Source organism: Drosophila bipectinata, chromosome 2R (genome assembly GCF_030179905.1).
Source record: "Drosophila bipectinata strain 14024-0381.07 chromosome 2R, DbipHiC1v2, whole genome shotgun sequence".
NCBI lineage: Eukaryota > Metazoa > Arthropoda > Insecta > Diptera > Drosophilidae > Drosophila > Drosophila bipectinata.
Genome location: NC_091737.1, coordinates 4997324 through 5015818, shown reverse-complemented (window position 1 = coordinate 5015818; position 18495 = coordinate 4997324). Strand labels below are relative to the sequence as shown.

The 18495-nt window shown below is 36.7% G+C and overlaps 1 protein-coding gene and 1 long non-coding RNA gene across 16 annotated transcripts in view; both read left to right on the top strand.

Moving 5' to 3' along the window:
* LOC108124158 (transcriptional regulator ATRX homolog) overlaps positions 1-18495 on the top strand; it is a 289518-nt gene that overhangs the window by 13115 nt on the left and 257908 nt on the right. For 13 of the 14 annotated variants that reach the window (XM_070278796.1, XM_070278795.1, XM_070278802.1 and 10 more), the window contains one exon: positions 16850-17807. In XM_070278796.1, the coding sequence (XP_070134897.1) occupies positions 16858-17807 (950 nt within the window). In that variant the 5' untranslated portion in view covers positions 16850-16857. Of the gene's footprint in view, positions 1-13217; positions 13552-16849; positions 17808-18495 lie in introns of those variants that run through there. The other variant, XM_070278798.1, reaches the window with a different exon arrangement.
* On the top strand, positions 8830-9613 carry LOC138926084 (uncharacterized). 2 transcript variants are annotated; one of them, XR_011442428.1, is made up of 2 exons: positions 8830-9236; positions 9316-9613. It is a non-coding gene; the product is annotated as an uncharacterized lncRNA (long non-coding RNA). The 2 variants fall into 2 exon arrangements; XR_011442427.1 differs by having other exon boundaries at positions 9284-9613.

The window sequence follows — 18495 nt, the reverse complement described above, 5'->3', positions numbered from 1 at the left end:
GATTTCGTTAAAGTCTAATTGCAAGTGCCTATGAAGAAAATGCTCTGAGAAAGAAAAAAATAACATCAGCATACATTAGAGGTTTGCAGGAATACATTCTTATTGCCTCAGCCACAGAATAAGTTCGATAAAATTAGAATTTATTAGTACAAGAGACTCAACGAACTGAGTGAGTGGGAGTGAGGGAGTATGAGAGCATTCTAACTCATGGGCATTCTCTTGCTTTAAAAACGAGTGAGTTGCGATAGGAAGTAAGAAGAGTGCTTTTGAAATGATGAATGCAGCCAAATGTCTCAAATCGTTTTTAACACACTCTATGCATTCATTTTTTTTCTTTTGTTGAGCAAAACGCTTCTTTTAATACTTCTTTCAATTTTCCTGAAATACTTCAAAGGGAAATATGAATAATCATCAATAATTATCAAAGGAATAATGATAGTGTTTTTTCGCGAATGTATGAATATTTTATTTATACATATGGTTTTTAACGGTTAGTATTAATTTCTTAGTGCCTTTTTTTTGGTTTTCTATAGAGTTTTTGGTTTTCTTAAATTAAATTATTTGACAAAATTATATATATTTATTTATTAATAAGAATTGACAATATTTGTACATTCTTATAAATAAAATATGTAAAATAAATTATACCAAATAAAAATGTGTATTTGTGACAAAACTATGACTTGATTCCACTTTTCAATTATTTTTATTTCAGCGTCGAAATATACAGGCATAGTTGCATAGAGACATAGTTGCAATATGCATAGTTGTAACGTACATTCTAGAATGCACTCGAAACAATTGGAATGCAATCTGTTACTCTAAGTCAGTGGGGGGCAAAACTAAAACATGTTTAAAATTTGAGTATGTGCGTAGCAGAGAAAAACAATGAGAGCAGAGAATTCACTAAGCGAAAAAAACGTATTTTTTTTATTTCTTTTTTAAAACCTTACTTGATTTCAAGCAACAAAAGTTGTGCTACAAGCGACAAAAGTGCTATAAAGTAGAAATGATGTTTTTGATGACATAAAAAGGAAGAAAAAAATTTAACATATTTTTTTTTTTGGTTTTTTGTGATGAAGCAAAAGCTCTTCTATTCTTTCGGCTTTAAAATTTTCACTTGAAATTTTAAAGGAACATTCTTGAATAGTTATAAGTTTGAATAAAATTTAAAAAAAAATCGATTTTTTTAAACCGAGAATGGGTTCGGGTCTTTTCTGGCTGACCGACCTTGCCACGTTTCTATTGGAGACGCTATCACAAGTCCATTTATCACCTCCTCTGGTCTTCCACAAGGCAGCTCTCTAGGACCACTCCTATTTATTATTTCCATTAATGACATCTCTTCATGCTTTCGTCACTCCAACTTCTTGATGTATGCAGATGACCTTAAAATCTATAAGGCCATTAGTTGCATTAGTGACAGTTACTTGTTACAGGAGGATATATCCAGAGTCTACTCATGATGCTCCCGTAATCTTCTCTCATTAAACCTATCGAAGTGTCTGTTTACCCGTTACAGTAAGCGGTCTCTTGAAATCTGCACGGGTTATTCCATCAATAATTAGAGTTTGGCAGCTAAAGAAGAGGTGTTAGACCTTGGTGTCTTATTCGACAGAAAATTTAAATTTTCTGGTCACTAAAGCGTATGCTATGTTGGGCTTTGTTAAGAGGCACGTGAACCAGTTCAAAAGTCCATACTCGAGCCTTAGCGTCTATGCTGCATTTATTCGGTCGAGGCTGGAATTTTCCTCAATCATTTGGAATCCGGATTGTAAAGTTCGGTCCAACAGAATTGAGCGACTCCAGAAAAAAATTTGCACTTCTGCCTCTAAGGTTTCAGGATCCTGTTCCTTCATACCAGAGCCGCTGCCTTCTTCTGAATGTTTGCACGTTGGAGGATCGGCGTACACTAGCAGCTTTACTTTTTTTTAACAATATATTCGCTAACATTGATTGCTCTTTTTTAATGGGACTCGTTAATTTTAATGTTCCTCAAAAGGATCTTTGTACCTTTGCCCTCTTTCGGATCAAGTGTCACAGGGCCAATTACCTTTTAAATGAGCTGATTAGGCGGGGTCTTTCTTATGTTAACTCGTTGCCGCCTAGCCTCCGAATTAAGTGGGGCTCTGATGCGGTTGTTTTTAAACTCCTTTTAAGTAGGCACTTATTAAGTTTTTATTAGTATTGTTATATTATTTATAAGTTTGTAAGTTGTTATTTTGTAGCCATGAAGGGATGTATCCGTTGGTGAAATAAATAAATAAATATCCTATTTCTGCCATATAACTGAACGGTCAGAAATGACCCAACTTTCGTGGTTTTTAAGATGATAATTTTGGTCAGTTAATCCGACCTACCAAATTTCATAACGATCGGCCGAATATATAACTGAACGATCGGAAATGGTATTTGGTAGAAATACAAACTTTGGTATTTTTGAAGATAGAAGCTTGGGACTTTTTTTTATATATTTTATTGTAATTAATTGGGTTATATTATCATATTCTCATCAGGATCGGCCATCTATATCCGATTTTTGCGATATATCCGGTTTTAACTGCAAGGGTATATCAACTTCGGCTCCGCCCGAAGTTAGCTTTCCTTTTTTGTTTTGAACAAGTTTTGAAAAAGTGTTTTCATGGTCGTTTTCATGAGTGACATTAGCTCCATCGTACTTTGTTCGAAATTTTTGTTTTGTTATGTGGCTGTTGTGGGGCCTGTTGAGCTCTTTGTGAACTAAGCTGAATTGGATATTCCATTTCAGATCATAGAGCATCTGCATAGGAGAAGCCGTTTGGCATGTTTAGGGGATCGAATGAGGGCCTCGCAGCTTTGGCGAAGAAGACGTCTGGCGAAGCTTTTGACGCAATGTACACGTTCTGTGGATTTTAATTGGGCGTTGCGGTCGCTTGACGCATGCGACTCTTCAATATGGTTGCCTCCGCAGTTTCCACATTTTTTCACGGTATTGTCCTTGTTTGTAGTGCAGTGAGCGGAATTGTGGGCGTCCCCGCAGACTACACAGACCTGGTGTGTCCATACTCTTATCAATTAGTGAATTGCACTGGACTGTTGTTTTTTTGTGGCTCTTCAACAGTGATTCTATGATGCAAAAGATTTTGCAGCTTGTAGATTGGGTCGAGCTCGACCTTGAAGAAGGGTTGTGGCTTTTTATCGTTATTTAGAATGTTAATAACATTCTCGTCGGCGAAGCCCTTTTTTTTAAGGGCGGGTTTTATTTCCGCGGCGGTAACATCGGGTTCGATTCCCTTTACTACCACTTGTAGGCCTTTACAGCTTTTCAGCTGAAACGTGTAATAGTTTTTCTGAGCACTGTCTAGATAATTGGACACAATTCGGAAGTGCTCTTCAGTCTTGGTTTGCATCTTTGTTTCATGGATGTTCCCTTTGATAAGCAGGACAACATGAAAGTTGTCACCGTTCCCGATCAACGCCGCAATTCGGTTGGAGGGGGTTTGGGTTTTTTTTGCGGTGCCTTGGGCTGGTTGGTTTTTCTCAACCTCCGCCAGTAGGGAAATTCTGTTACTAGTGGATCTGCCTGGGTCTTCGTCGATCTTCTGGACGCGGTTATTTTCGTTTTATTGCCTGCCGGATTACTCTGCGGGCTAAGCTTGCGCTTAATTTGGATGTAGCGATCCATTTCAGTCTGTGAGGCCGGGGCCGCATTGGTACTTTCCAAAGTTGTTGTTTTTGTACTCGCTGTAGTCGTTGACGTTGCCGTATTTTGAATTGTAGTGGTTGGTGCTGTGGTTGCAGGAATTGTAGCACTGCTTGTTGCTGGTGTGAAAATTGGAGGGAGAGTTTTACAATGCGAGCTCCATGACGCGCCTAATCGCTAATAGAGTTGCTCCTAATCGCCGATTTTTCTATTTCGGAAGCCGTTTCTTTGGTTATTTGATCGTTGCTCATTGAGCTAATTCCGTGGGACTTATTTATTTAAAACAATTATCCACTATCCACTACTGTTATGTTAAGCTTGTCTATCGTTTTTGATAGTTTGTGGTTCAGCGTCTATTCGCTTTTCTTGGGTTACCCCACATTTTTGATTTTGAAAGTGCGATTTTTTTTTCACTTTCCTTACGTTTTCCTGAAACTCGCGCAAATTCCGACCGCTCAGTTCGGGAGGTTGTTTATATAGTTTTATTTTTAAAAATTCGTGCGTATTGTTTATTTCCTTGCATTCATTCAAAATTTATTATTATTATAATATAAGAAGAAAAAATGCCCTTATCTTCTATAAATTACCACACATAAAAAACATTTATTTGTCAAAATCTCATTATCATAATGTGTTCAAGGCTTTCTCAACAATGGATTTCTCATTTTCTGCTGGTCCTGACAATATCCCTAGCTGTTCTTAGACACTGCTCTGCTATTTTTGCTATTCCGCTTCATAATAAAAGTTACAAAGCACTTATCGACAACTGTCGCTAATTTTCTAAGCTATCTGCGATTTCCAAACGACTGAAGAATCTTGTATATACATATACTGAAAATATACCCTCTCTCAATATATTGATTTTGATTAATTTGTAAAAATAAAAATATATTATAAATTGTTCTGCTACCACTTGATCGTATTCTTAAAAAAAATATAAAATATATGCTAAAATATTAAAAAATTTAATATATCAAATAATATAATTCCTTCATCATTAACCCAATCACGAATACCCCAATTTTCTTAGGGTATGTGTAACACACGTGAATGTGTAACACGCATACATACAAAGATCAATCGAAGTTCCGAGCATAGTGCATCATAGTGCTCCTTTCAGAGAGTGAAAACCAGAAAACTTTTAATGAGAATATGAGCGAAATTGAACGTAATATAAACTCAAAAAAGAGAGAGTAAGATGCTCTCTGGGTCCTCTTTCTCAGGCTCCCCATCTCGCAAGAAATTTTTGCGTCCATTTTCGATATAAGAAAATGTTATATTGTATGGTTAGTTGTTAGGCAAAAGTTTTACTTTTGATCCGAAAACGATAATAAAACGAATCTCTAGTCGCTCAGTTTGAGGCAGTGATTGTTTCGTATTCGATAGATCGGATACGGTTCATTTCCGAGATTTGTATGATACCTTTAGCGAAAGGATTTAGCGAAATCATCAAAACTTTAAAATTAATATTACTTGCAACACACTATTAATATATGTAATTTGCTAAGTACCAATATTGAAAGGTAACCAAAGTAGATTAGATTAGAACTTTGGTAGATTACTGGATAAGGAACTAGTGAATTGTTATTGAAGGCTAAGCTTAAAGTGTAAAAAGAGTCCCTCACAGACACCAGATGTAACACAAACTTATCGAAAGTAAACATCCATAAAAGAGGCACGTTGGTACGTTAGTAGCTTATTAGAATCACGTTGGCACGTTAAGTAACTCGAAATCCTCTTCAGAAGATCCATTAGAAACCCAAAAGCCTGAGTTAACTTTACGAGAAGAGTTGTTTTATTTATTATTATTAACAATGAACTGTTATTCTAGATTATTATAACTAAAAGTAAAGATAAATTAAGTTAAAAGATATTCCATAATTTTGGATTTAATTACATCTAGGGATAGTTCAGGGGATAATAGATGGGACAATGAGTTATAATTTTTACAAATAACGCGAAATGGATCGTGTTCCGTTAGACCTAGAAATCGGTAACCAAAGGGGTCGGAAGGATCTAGTTACCCTATTAGGAACAGAGAACCTTAATTTTTCAAGAAATACTCTTGAGTCAACCTGTCCAAGAATAAGCACATGAAGTAACATAACCCCAGCACAAGTACGGCGTTCTTTTAAAGGAGGTAGGTTTAGTAGTTTTAACCGGCAATTATACGACGGGAGGGAAGTGGCAGTATCCCAGTTTAAGCTTTTTAACGCAAATAGCAGAAACTGCTTTTGGACAGATTCAATCCTCCTTCGGTGAACAAAGTATTGCGGACTCCAAACGCTAGAACAGTATTCCAAGATAGGACGAACCAACGATACGTATAGAGTTTTAGTTGTGAAAGGATCATCAAATTCTTTAGACCAACGTTTGATAAAAGCTAGCACACCTCTGGCCTTATTAATTGTTAGTGATTTGTGTTCGTTGAAGGACAACTTATTGTCAAAAATGACTCCAAGATCGTTAATTAGGGAAACACGATCTAAGACGTTATTTCCAAGAGAGTACGAAATGATGTGAGGCACACTGCGATTGAACGTCATAACCTTACACTTAGAGCAGTTAAGCAAAAGGAGATTGTTTGAGCACCACAAGAAGACTTCGTTAAGGTCTAGTTGCAGGTGCCTATGGAGGAAATGGTCTGAGAAGGAAAGACATAACTTGACATCATCAGCATACATAAATGTTGTGGCATAGTTTACAACACTAGGTAAATCGTTGACAAAAAGAACAAACAGAAGAGGTCCTAAGTGACTACCTTGTGGGACGCCAGATGATACGTTTATAATCTGTGATGAACGGTTTTTAAACAAAACACGCTGCGTGCGGTTGGATAGATAAGAGGTCAACCACTGTACTATATGAGGAGAAAACCCCATAAGACACAGCTTATGAAGGAGGAGATGGTGGTTCACAGAGTCAAACGCTTTACTTTAGTCAGTGTACACCACATCAGTTTGCATGCGGCTCAGAAAACCTCTGTGGATAAACGAAGTGAATTCGTGGTTAGTAGTGGTAGAGCGATGCTTGACAAAACCATGCTGTGAAGTGGAAATAATGCTTTTACAAAAATGTTGCAGTTGGAAAGTAACCAGTTTCTCAAGCAGTTTGGGAATCGCAGATAGCTTAGCAATCCCCCGGTAGTTCTCAATAAATGCTTTAGAGCCTTTCTTGTGAAGCGCAATAATAAAAGATTCGTTCCATCTCTTGGGAAGACATGCCAGCTCCAAGGATAGGTTGAATAAGATAGTGAGAGGATAGCAAAGGATATCAGAACAGTACCTTAGAACACAGCTAGGAACATTGTCAGGACCAGCAGAGAATGATATAACTATTGTTGAAAGAGCTTCGAACAGATCCTGAATTCGAAATTTTGAAAAGTAAATGTTGTTTATATGTGGTAATTTATAAGGATAAGAAGAATTGAGGTTATATGAATCGGCCGAATAAGTGGTTTGAAAAAATGTCGCAAAGAAATTAGCAATACCTTGCTCAGAAGAATGTGAAATATTTTTATATGATAGGGACGGAGGAAAAAGATTTGTTTTACGTTTCATATTGACAAAAGAATAGAAGGAGCTAGGATCATTACGAAAATTTACCTTACTATCCATAATATACTGCTTATAAAGTTGATCGTTGAGAATAATAAACTGGTTGCGAACATAAAGAAAGTTTGACTGATGGCACATTGATCCTGACTTAAAAAACTTTTTGTAAGCTCTGGATTTCCTGTTCTTAAGACGAGAAAGGTGTTTATTATACCAAGGTGGTTTTGTAGACAGTGATACTGGGACTTCCGGAACATATTTGTTCATGGCCTTATGAATTATTTCGTAAAACGAATCCGTAGCTGCTTCAATTGTGTTTATAGATGAAAGAACATTCCAATCGATTTCAGCTAAATGATTCCGAAGGGCGATAAAATCAGTCTTTCTGAAGCATTTGAAACGATGTTTAAGATTAAAGCAAGCTTCATTGTGAGCCACATCAATTAACACCGATGCTAATAGTGTAGGGTGGTGAAAGTCTTCAGGAAGCGATAGCGACGGGGACCGAATGACTGTCACAGAGGATGACACATTGGAAAAATAAAGTCAAGAAATCTGCAATGAGTGTTATAATTTGGATTGATTTGGAGCAGGGCAAGATCGGTTAAGCCATCGATAAAGTCGTCATGACAACTGGAAAGCACGGAATTGTCTATCTCAGACGGGATCCAGGAAATGTTGGGAAGGTTGAAATCTCCCATGATTAGGATTAAATCACGGTCCTTGACCAACGAAAAAACAGACCTAATGGCATCAAGATGGTGAAAGTATACAATATCTTCAGCCATGGGAGGAATGTAGGAACAGGTCAGGAAAATATGAGCCGAGCCAGTTTAAATTTTCACCGCAATGAACACAATTCCGAACTCATTAGGGCAAGGAATAAGTTCAGCAGGGTACTTATTACTAACAGCAATGAGGAAACCACCTGCAAAAGTTGGACGATCAAATCGAAACACTATGAATTTGGAAACAAGAATTTCATAATCGGAGACAGAGGAGTTAAGCCAAGATTCAGTAAGCCCGATAACATCAAAATCAAAAGAAGCACTCTTTGTAAAAAATTGGCTCAGCTTACCCAGAATACTTCTAACGTTTTGATAGCAGCAGGAAAATACTATGTTATTCAGTTTTTTGAAGCAGTTTCTGCAGGACTTGGATTCTGAGCGTCTTTTGCTAGGAATTCATGAATGATACTGTGCTCAGGCCAAGCTGCAGGATCAAGTGCTTTTTCAAGGTAGGAATCAGGTAGGACTATTTTAAAAGAAGAAATAGAACGCTTATGCTTAAAGTTAAACTTAAATACAGCTATTTCGTTAGGAGCTACCTTAAGATGGTTTAACAGGTGACTCCTGACATCATCAACAGTAGCATCCGGCATAAGCCGAGAGACAAATATGGCCTTACGAGGAGCAACCCCCCTTAGCGTAAGTCCAGAAGATCTAACTTCAGGCGCCACACCAATCAGAGGCCTGGGAGACATCACGGCAAGAGCAGAGGGAAGGTTGTCCAACGATGGGGGTTTTCCAACGATGTCCAACGGTGGCGGCTCCAAGATGATAGGAGGCTCGAGGTTTGTACTCGGTACGCTGATCGCTTCTTGCGATGGATAAATATTACAGTGCCCTGAAGGAAGGCTCATCAAGTCCCTTGGTACTGGAACAGCATAAGTAGGCAGACAAGTAGGCGACGGTAAAATGTTTGGTGTTGAAAATTCATCGACTTGTACAGCATGGGATGTAGGGGTATTCAGTGATTTAGCAGTCAGCAGGTTGTTGTTCTAAATTTTTCGTCTGGAGGATTCGCTTAACAACTTTAGCCCAAGGAATTGAGTTTCAAGAGCGAGGAATTGCTCATTAAGGGCCGAGAATTGCTTGCGAACAAGCAATGCAAGACCATGTCAGGCCAATTTTCTTGTTGATAAGGTCACTTATCCGTTTATTGTGTCCTCCTCCAGCACATTTAATATGTGAGCAGTTGTTGCAGAGCCAACAAGACAGGTATGAGTCACCCGTGATGGATCCACCAAATTCACATTTTTTTGCAGTGTAAGTAAGACTCATTTTTGACGGATTGCAGACCACTGTAGTAGCGTGTAAAGAATTTAGGCTCTCTGAAGCACTCTGTAGCCGAGAGTGGGCGATCAGATCGGATGTAAGGGACAACGTTACAAAGGAGATGTGCAACGAAGGTTTGGCGTCGTGAACAACAACAAACTCCACAGTAACTATGATGTAACGGGTAACGTCCAGAGAGTACAGCTCGGAGAGATTTATGTTGGAGAATATAGTTAAAGCGCATAGTTATACATATATAGTTAAACAGAGATAACTTTAAACGATTAAATGTATAAATTCGAAATAAATAGTTCAATGAACTTATTAAGTCGAATTTATTTATGGAGATTAATCGTTATATTTCCACTTGTCGCGGAAGGAGAAAGCTTGAGTTCAAGATCGAAATAATTGCAAACTGGCAAGAGCGATCGAAGAAACACGTCCGGGTGCGACAAGTGAATATACAGGAATATGATTATTCGTCATTCGATTCTTTGCTACTACCACCAAGATCTGTACCAATAGCAGCTCCATGCAGGCTTACGCCAAACACTTCTACTCATACCATTGTACCTTCCTACCCACTAATGTTTCAAAATTTATATTACAAGTAATATAAATCATCTACTTTAGCGGTAATGTATAGGTATACAACTTAAGCGCCATCCATTTTAAGGGCTAGTTGCTTCGGCAGGTGAGTTGTTACACACTCCTTAGCGGATTTCGAATTCCATGATCACCGTCCTGCTGTTTATGTTGCTTATTTGGCAAGACGGACCGCTATATTATTGTCGTAATAAAGAAAAAATAAAAAGAAAAATAAATATCCTTAAAGATAAATAGTGTATATATATATAAATAGTGTAATATATTAAATAAATATTATAAAGATATAATAGTGAAGGATAATTAAAAATCCAAAAAGGATGATTTTTTCTTCTGTTAGTTTGTACTACTTTGTTGCCCACAATCCTGAAAAATATGAAGATATTTGTTACTTATATGAGCAACTTCTGTTCCAAAAGTTTTTAAATACCTTAGGAGGGTCATGTCGGTTTGAAAAATTATGTTTAAAAAATTGTATAAGCAAATGTGTGTGAAAAAATAAGGATTTCATAAGCATCGGCCGACTATATCCTATAGCTTTCATATAACTGAACGATCGGAAATTACCCAACTTTCGTTATTTTGATGATAGAAAGCTGGAACTTCACACAGATTCTATTTTTGTTTAGTTGACCCAACCTACCAAATTTCATATGGATCGGCCGACTATATCTTATAGTTGCCATTAAACTGAACGATCGGAAATTGTTTTTGGTAGAAATAGCAACTTTGGTGTTCTTAAAGATAGAAGTTTGGGACTTGGTTTAGATTTTGTTTTATAATGATTTGGTTATATTATGATATGCTCATAAGGATCGGCAAACTATATCCAATTTTTGCGATATATATCCAGTTTTAACTGCAAAGGTATATCAACTTTGGCTCCGCCCAAAGTTTGCTTTCCGTTCTTGTTCTTAATTTTTTTTTTTTTAACGTTCCAATAAACCTTGTTTCAGGTATAATTGGGGTTTTATAAAAATTTGTCCAATTTTTAATTTAATTTTTAACAGAATGTTATCAAATAGTGCTGATTTTTATTCTGGTATACTCCAAAAATTTTTATCTTGTCGCACCTCATCAAATAAATTATGAAATTCGACGAATGTTTTTCTTCTAAAATTAATTGGATGAATTCTTCCATTCACTGTTTTGTTTCGTTTTAATTAAAAAAAAACTCTAACAGCAGCTCATAATCTGATGAGAATTCCATTGCGACTAACATCCCAAACCGCAAAAACTTCGTCTTGCCGGAGAGACACATCTCCGACCCTATAAAAAATATATCGAGCCCTATTTCCGAAAATAACGCAAGCGCCATTCTTGAGAAAAATTTTTTTTGTGTACAAATGTGTACATAATTTCCTACCGCATTTGCTCCCATAATATTAAACACTAATTGCATCTATTTACTGAGATATCGACCTGTCAAGCTACAAACGCCTATGTTAGTAGCCGAGAAAATAATGCAAAAAAACCCTCTCCTGTAAAATTTACTTTTTGCCGCTTACGTTATTTTTGCAATTAGGGCTCCATATATTATTGGTCAGGATATCCTCCTGAGTCGATATAAGCATGTCAATCGGTCTGCGCTGTCTGTTCCATAGAAGGGATAAAACTATTCAATTTTTAACTTGGACTTATGGTTATATAACTTATGGTATCCGCACAGATCAAGGTTGTGTCAAAATTTTGCAAAACGGAAATCTCGTTGTAACGCCATTGTTTGTTTCGATTGTTTTTTTTTTTTTACCAAGCGCGAAAGTATGCAAAAAAAATTAAATTTTAAGAATCCATACCTCCAGGTTCGCTTATGTGTGGTTTGAAGGTTTAACTACCGGGATTTATAAATTCGGAAAACTCGACTATAGCCGCTCTTTCCTGTTAAAGTTAGAGAGGTTGGGATTTTCTATGGATTATATTTTTGGCAAAATTATACGACATACCAAATGTCAATAGAATCGGACGACTATGTCCTATAGCTTACCATATACATATATATACATATGGTATAACTGAACGATAGGAATTAATCTAGCAGTAAGATTCTTTCTTTTTCACTTTAAAACTTTAACTTTTCACTTGTTTTTTTGCTAGGACTAAACTTTGGAAACAGTAAAAGCCACAACTGAAAATCAGTTTTTCTTTTCTTGAGCGGTATATATTTGTAGGACAGTTGATACATATTTTCATCTCCATTACGCAAACTAGTCTCTCAGTTTTTAAGCTATCGACTTGACACACACCCTTCTTTCCTTTGCACGCAGTATATAAGTGCACCGCCGGGATCGGCTGACTATATCCATTAGCTGTCATATAAGTGATTGATCGAAAATTATATAACTTTGGTGTTTTTAGAGTTAGAGAGTTCGGATTTTGCATATTTTTGGCAACATAATACGCCCTACCATAAGGATCGGCCGACTATATCCTATAGCTGCAATATAACTGAACGATCGGAAATGACCCAACTTTTGTGTTTTTGAAGATAGAAAGCTGGAAATTAGTACAGATTATATTTTTGGTCAGATAATGCGACCTACCAAATTTCATAAGGATCGGCCGACTATATCCCATAGCTGCAATATAACTGAACGATCGGAAATGACCCAACTTTCGGGTTTTTAAAGATAGAAAGTCGTAACTTCGTATAGAATCTATCTTTGGTCAGTTGATCCAACCTACCAAATTTAACAACGATCAGCCGACTTTATCTTATAGCTCGGAAATGGACTTTGGTAGAACCAAAGATTATAATGTATATAGATGGGACATCTCATACAAAGAAAAATTTTCTATGGTGGTTTCCATCGCTGGAACCCGCTGGAACGAGCAGGTTACGCTTACGGACCTAAATTTCAGTCATATTTGTTCTTGGCCTACTTCATCTATTAGTCCTGTTGAAAAGGGGAATACCCGACTCTTAAGTGGCGTGTTCCTGGTTTTGTCCCTGCCACCGGTTCGTTTATAAATGTCAAGGATGAAAACCATCCCCCTCGCTAGGTTCGTGAAAATTATTCCTGGAAGGGAAAAGTTATTCGTGTAGCTAAACCGCAACTGGAATTACAAAGCGCGCTGTGCATATTCTCATAAGGATCGACCAACTATATCCGATGTTTACGATATATATCCGGTTTTAACTGCAAGGGTATATAAACTTCGGCTCCGACCGAAGTTAGCTTTCCTTTCTTGTTTTAATTTTAAATTTAAAGAAAGAAACCTTGATCTAAAACTCAGGTAGATTATGCTGGGGATGATCAAAAGCTTGAGTAGGCCTAATGAAACAGTAGGCCTGAGTTTTTACGCAAGCGCAGGGAGTGCAATACGTTGGCAGAGTAGGCTTTAAGAGGAACTCGAGGCGTTGGGAGTACACGCCCATCACCGGTGAAGTCAGCAAGGCACACAAGGGTATTATGCGCAGAGGATACAAGAACAAGCTCAAAAACGGCCCAGGACACTGCCCAGGAGCTTGTCGAGGCCACTAAGAAGAACAGTGGTCACAACAACATCCGGCACACGGGAACCACACGGTCGTTCAACATGACGAACAGGTGCTAAAGATGCATAACGATAGTACACGTGGCCAGAAGATGCATCAATGATCGGGATGCATTATCAATACTGTTCTGTTGAGCATGCGGACGCGGCGATATATGTAAGAACAATAGATGGTGGACGTCTAAACGCGACATCGCAAAACGCACAAGGCAATCCTGATCGGCGTGAGACATGTACAAGGGTTGATATGGTCGACCGGTGCTTAAGGGAGTGTTATGGAACAGAACAGCAATCGACAGTCGCCAAGCTTCAGCTTCAATTAAATCCTCTTCGGGAAAGAATTACAAACTCCAGGAAGTTTTTTCAATTAGACGACAACACATTCAGGCAATACGAGAATAGATGTAGATGAAAATAGAATTAAGAATAGCTGAAAGCGCAACCCATTCAATAGCTAAACACGAAATGGAGACAACCACGCAGGATCAGGCCAGGGTCTACGACAGAAAGGGACAAACTCGCATTTTTCATAGCACGCGTGAATAGGGTTAGAAATTCTGCCGCAGCGCTGCTGGCACACTGTCAGGTCAAATTTTTTTAGAAGCTCTCTCATTTGCTCCCATTTTGTCTCATTTGACAGCCCAAAATTAAAAAAAAAGATGTTTCCACGGAGAAAAATTTTACCAGAAATGTTAAACAAAATTTCGTACACATTTTATTTTTAGTCAGTTAATCCGAGCTACCAAATTGAATAACGATCGGCCGACTATATCTTATCGCTGCCATATAACTGAACGATCGAAAATGGTACCTGGTAAAAATACCAACTTCGGCGTTCTTGAAGTTAGAAGTTTGGGACTTTTTTTAGATTTTGTATTATAATAAATTGGGGTATATTATCATATTCTTATAAGGATCGGCCAACTATATCCGATGTTTGCGATATATATCCGGTTTTAACTGCAAAGGTATATGAACTTCGGCTCCGCCCGAAGTTAGCTTTCCTTTCTTGTTTTCTTTAATACTAAAAAAAAAAAATAATTATAAAAGAAAGAAAAAGTTCAAAGTCCTCACAAGGAATTGAACACAGAAAATTTGTACATAGAGTAACTACTCTATGCCTTACGCTACCACCATGTCTCGATCTGTAGCGATTAATAATCCTGCTCAGCCAAAAATTACGCAACCGCTCATATATCTGGCTAACCCAAAGACTGGAACAGAGAAACGTATATTTGTTCCTCGGTTTGCCCCGGATACTACAGAGATTTATATCTCGGCTTGCATGAAAGCTAAAGGGGGAGAGGCAGAAGTCCTCCAATCTAATTTACATTTGTTATCAATTATGACTACTTTGCGCGCGTGTTAGACATGTCATTTGGTCAAATTTACTGCGTAAGAAGCTTCTGGACTTGTGTCTTGTTTCAGATCCAAGTAAAATTACGCTTTTTACGCTCCAACTTTTGAGGTTTTTTATCGGAACCATTACTTTTTTCGACCATAAGTCTCCACTCAAAATTCAAAAAATTAGTTTCTTTGGTTGACTTATATGGCTGACTTTATGAAACTAAATAGCTAATTTAGGAATTTGACAGCTTCGATTTACTGGCTTGTTATCTTCATAGGTATCAAATATCGTCAAGATACAATTCAAACATCGCCCTGCATAAATTGTATTACATTTTAAATTTTCTATTTGAATCATCCGTCTGTGTTAACAAATCCGCCTTGGTATACGACCATACATTAAATTAAAAACTAGATAGGACGGCTATAGTCAAGTTTTCCGACTATATTATTCCCGGTAATCATCTCTTCCACCCACAATTTAACTAACCTTTAAAGTTCAAACTTTAACGGTATGGATTCTCAACAATACATTTTTGGTCCATACTTTTGATCTAAAATTTGGCATGAACTGCCTGGGTATTATACGAGTCTCCATGCCAAATCCTATAGCTCAATCTCTTATAGTCTCTGAGATCCACGCGTTCATACGCTGATTAAGGGGTGATAGATTGATAGATTAAAAAATCGATTTTTTTGATTGCATATTCTTTATGTATATACTGTTGGGAATACTCTCACAAAAATTCATAACGATCGGAGCATTAGAACCGAAGTTGTAGCTATTTATAGCGCACTACCTGCACATAAAACTTGAACAAACTTAAAACTTTAAACGCGATTATCTCAGAATCTTGTTTTTTCGAAATTACCTTTGCGGTGGACACGATTACAAAAAACCAAATTTTGACCACTTATTTATTATGATATTAGCTAGTCCGTGAACGAGGGATTTTCAATTTTTTTTAAACTCCTTTTTTAAAGCATAAAAATTAAAAATCTTATACCTTGAAAAAGTACATTTTTTGTTAAAAAGTCGCCATTTTTTTTTTTAAATCAAAATTTTTAAAAATCCCTCGTTCACGGACTAGACAACACAATAAACTAACTAAATTTTTTTGAATTTTGGATTTCGGATGAACCGTTCTCGGGATATGATGTCACCATGATATGCAAGACACCATCGAAAAAAGATGACCCGGGAATATAACACTTTTTTTATGTAATATTTTTTTATGAAAAAATTAATTTAAGTAGCCAGAAATATGTTCTAAACAACGTCGGTAAAACATTTTTCATAAATATTTTCTATGGTGTCAAAAAAAATCGGTAAAATTCCATTTTATTGCGCGGTGCAACTGTATATAACCCCTTAAGAATATATATGGGGTCGGAGATAATTCCTTCACACGACTACAAGAAACGATTCTACCGAGCTTCTGGTTCTAACTTCAATGTGCATAAGGATTCCGCGTTATAAAAGTTATATTCACTTTCGGATTCAGTTTAGTCAGGATCCGAAGCAGTTCTATAACTTTGCTTACGTTTGAAAAATCATCGGCGAACACCTATCTTTTGTAAAGGGTTTTCAAACAACGTATTCATCTTCCACCATTCTATCTCACACTTACCCTTATAGTTTCATCTAATGACATAGAAATATAACTCTCTTGTAACTATTTTTGTAACTATTTCGTTGAATTTTTTCCATGTTTCCCCTAAGAGCAACACAAATTACAAACATTAAAATTTAGTTTCATGTTGATAGCTTTTAAACTGAGAGACTAGTTCGCATAAGAACAGACAGACAGATGGACAGGGACTTGCTTATTTTAAGAAATGTAAATAGTTTAAAGGGTCAGAGATGTCTCCCTCACTACGTTGCTCACTTCAAGGTGTGCTGAACACCCTCAGCAAGGATACACTCGACATGGGAAAAGTTTTTTTTTCTGTAAATTGTTCACTTTTTCATCAAAATAATACACTCTGCCCTATTTTCATTGTAGGGTTGGACTCCTTACAGATTATTCTTTGGGCGGCTGATCCGATTTACCTAGTTCTGTATGTGTCTCTTTCTTCTTATCTTATACATTTCTTTTTATTTCCAGAATCAACAATGAGTTTATTGCCACACCTACCTTTGAATGAGATAAACTCCGTAAATTCAGCTTCGGGTTTGTCAGAGAACAAAAAGTTGTCAGAATCTAAAACAAAAAAAGTTTGCAATGATCCACACCAATTCAGTGAAGGTTCGAGTATGTGTAAGATGTACGCATTGAGCGATCATAACTATACTACACAAATTCAAAAATTATCCCATGATAATTTAGACGCCATTCGATCCATGCTTCTTAGTGTGGTTTTACCTAACAGAATTATGGTTAAACATATTCCAACTGACATATATAACTTTATTGAAAACACTATAAATAACTTGATATTTTATAAACTGGAATACACAAGTGACTTGGATGATAAATATTTTTTTGAGCCTGTGGACCTTAAAAATGTGCAGCAATATGATATTAAACCGAAAAGTGGACTAGTGCCCATATTGCACGATACCATGAATTTTGCGAAGCAGTTATTTTATGACTCGAAAAAATTTTTACTTGAACCAGATGAAAAATTTAAGGAATGGGTAACTAATAAATTAAAAGAACTTAAAGAAATATCTAACAGCCTCAAAATGTATACCTCAAATATGGAAAATTCCAAAAAGTCTAAACAATTATTGAGGAGTCGAAACAGAAACAATAACAAAGCCAAACGTAAACTGCTCTTAGACTCATCTGCTTCCTCTAAAACGGATTTTGATATAAAAAGCAGCTGTAATGAAATAAATATAGAAACTTCGTCTGAAAAAAGTTTAAATTTAAAGTTTTTATCCGAAAATGATTTTAGTAAATATACAATCTCACAAAAAAACTTTTCCGACGGCATTGATCTTTTTAAATATATAAAACTAGACATTCAGCTTAAACCTATTGCGCCAATTTCAGTCAAATCAAACACCAACACACGAAAAAAATCAACCGATTATGAGACGGATAGAGATATTGAAAGGTATGTAAAAATATTTTTAAATTTTGTTTTCTTTTTTGTTTGTATTTTTAAATTGCCTTAAGGTTAGTGTTATTAGTTTAAGCAATATACAAACAGAAGAAGGTTTGGTTTTGCGAAAATAATAAGCTTTGCTTTACTTTCAAATTGCGCTTAGACTTTTGCGGATGGGGTACTAAGACAAAAGAGTTTCCCTTGCGAAGACTAAGATCACGTTTTATTAAATAAGTACACGTTTTTTTTTTTTTTTTTTTTATTTTAACGTTGCTTTTATTTCTTGAATCTTCTCTTTGCGAGACTAACAAGAGGTGTATCAAATCTTATATTTTTAACTTAACTAACAGTCATATTGACTGATACGGAATTAGACGGCCCTAAAAATCGATTGCTGGGTTGGGAGGTCGTTGCGTCTAAGGCGGGATACGCTAGAAACCCGAGTCAATCCCCGAGCGAGAAAATTTGGGTGCGAAGACAGTTTTTCTTTGTATGACTCTTTTTGCTTCTGGATTTCGTCTTTCACTGCGAGGATGCCCAGATCCCGGTGGATGTTTTCGTTGCGAACATACCAAGGTGCCCCTGTGATAGTTCTCAGGATTTTTGATTGTGCGCGCTGTATGATGTCTATGTTGCTGCTGATCGCGTTCCCCCACAGCTGGGAGCCATACGTCCAGATTGGCTTTAGGACTGAATT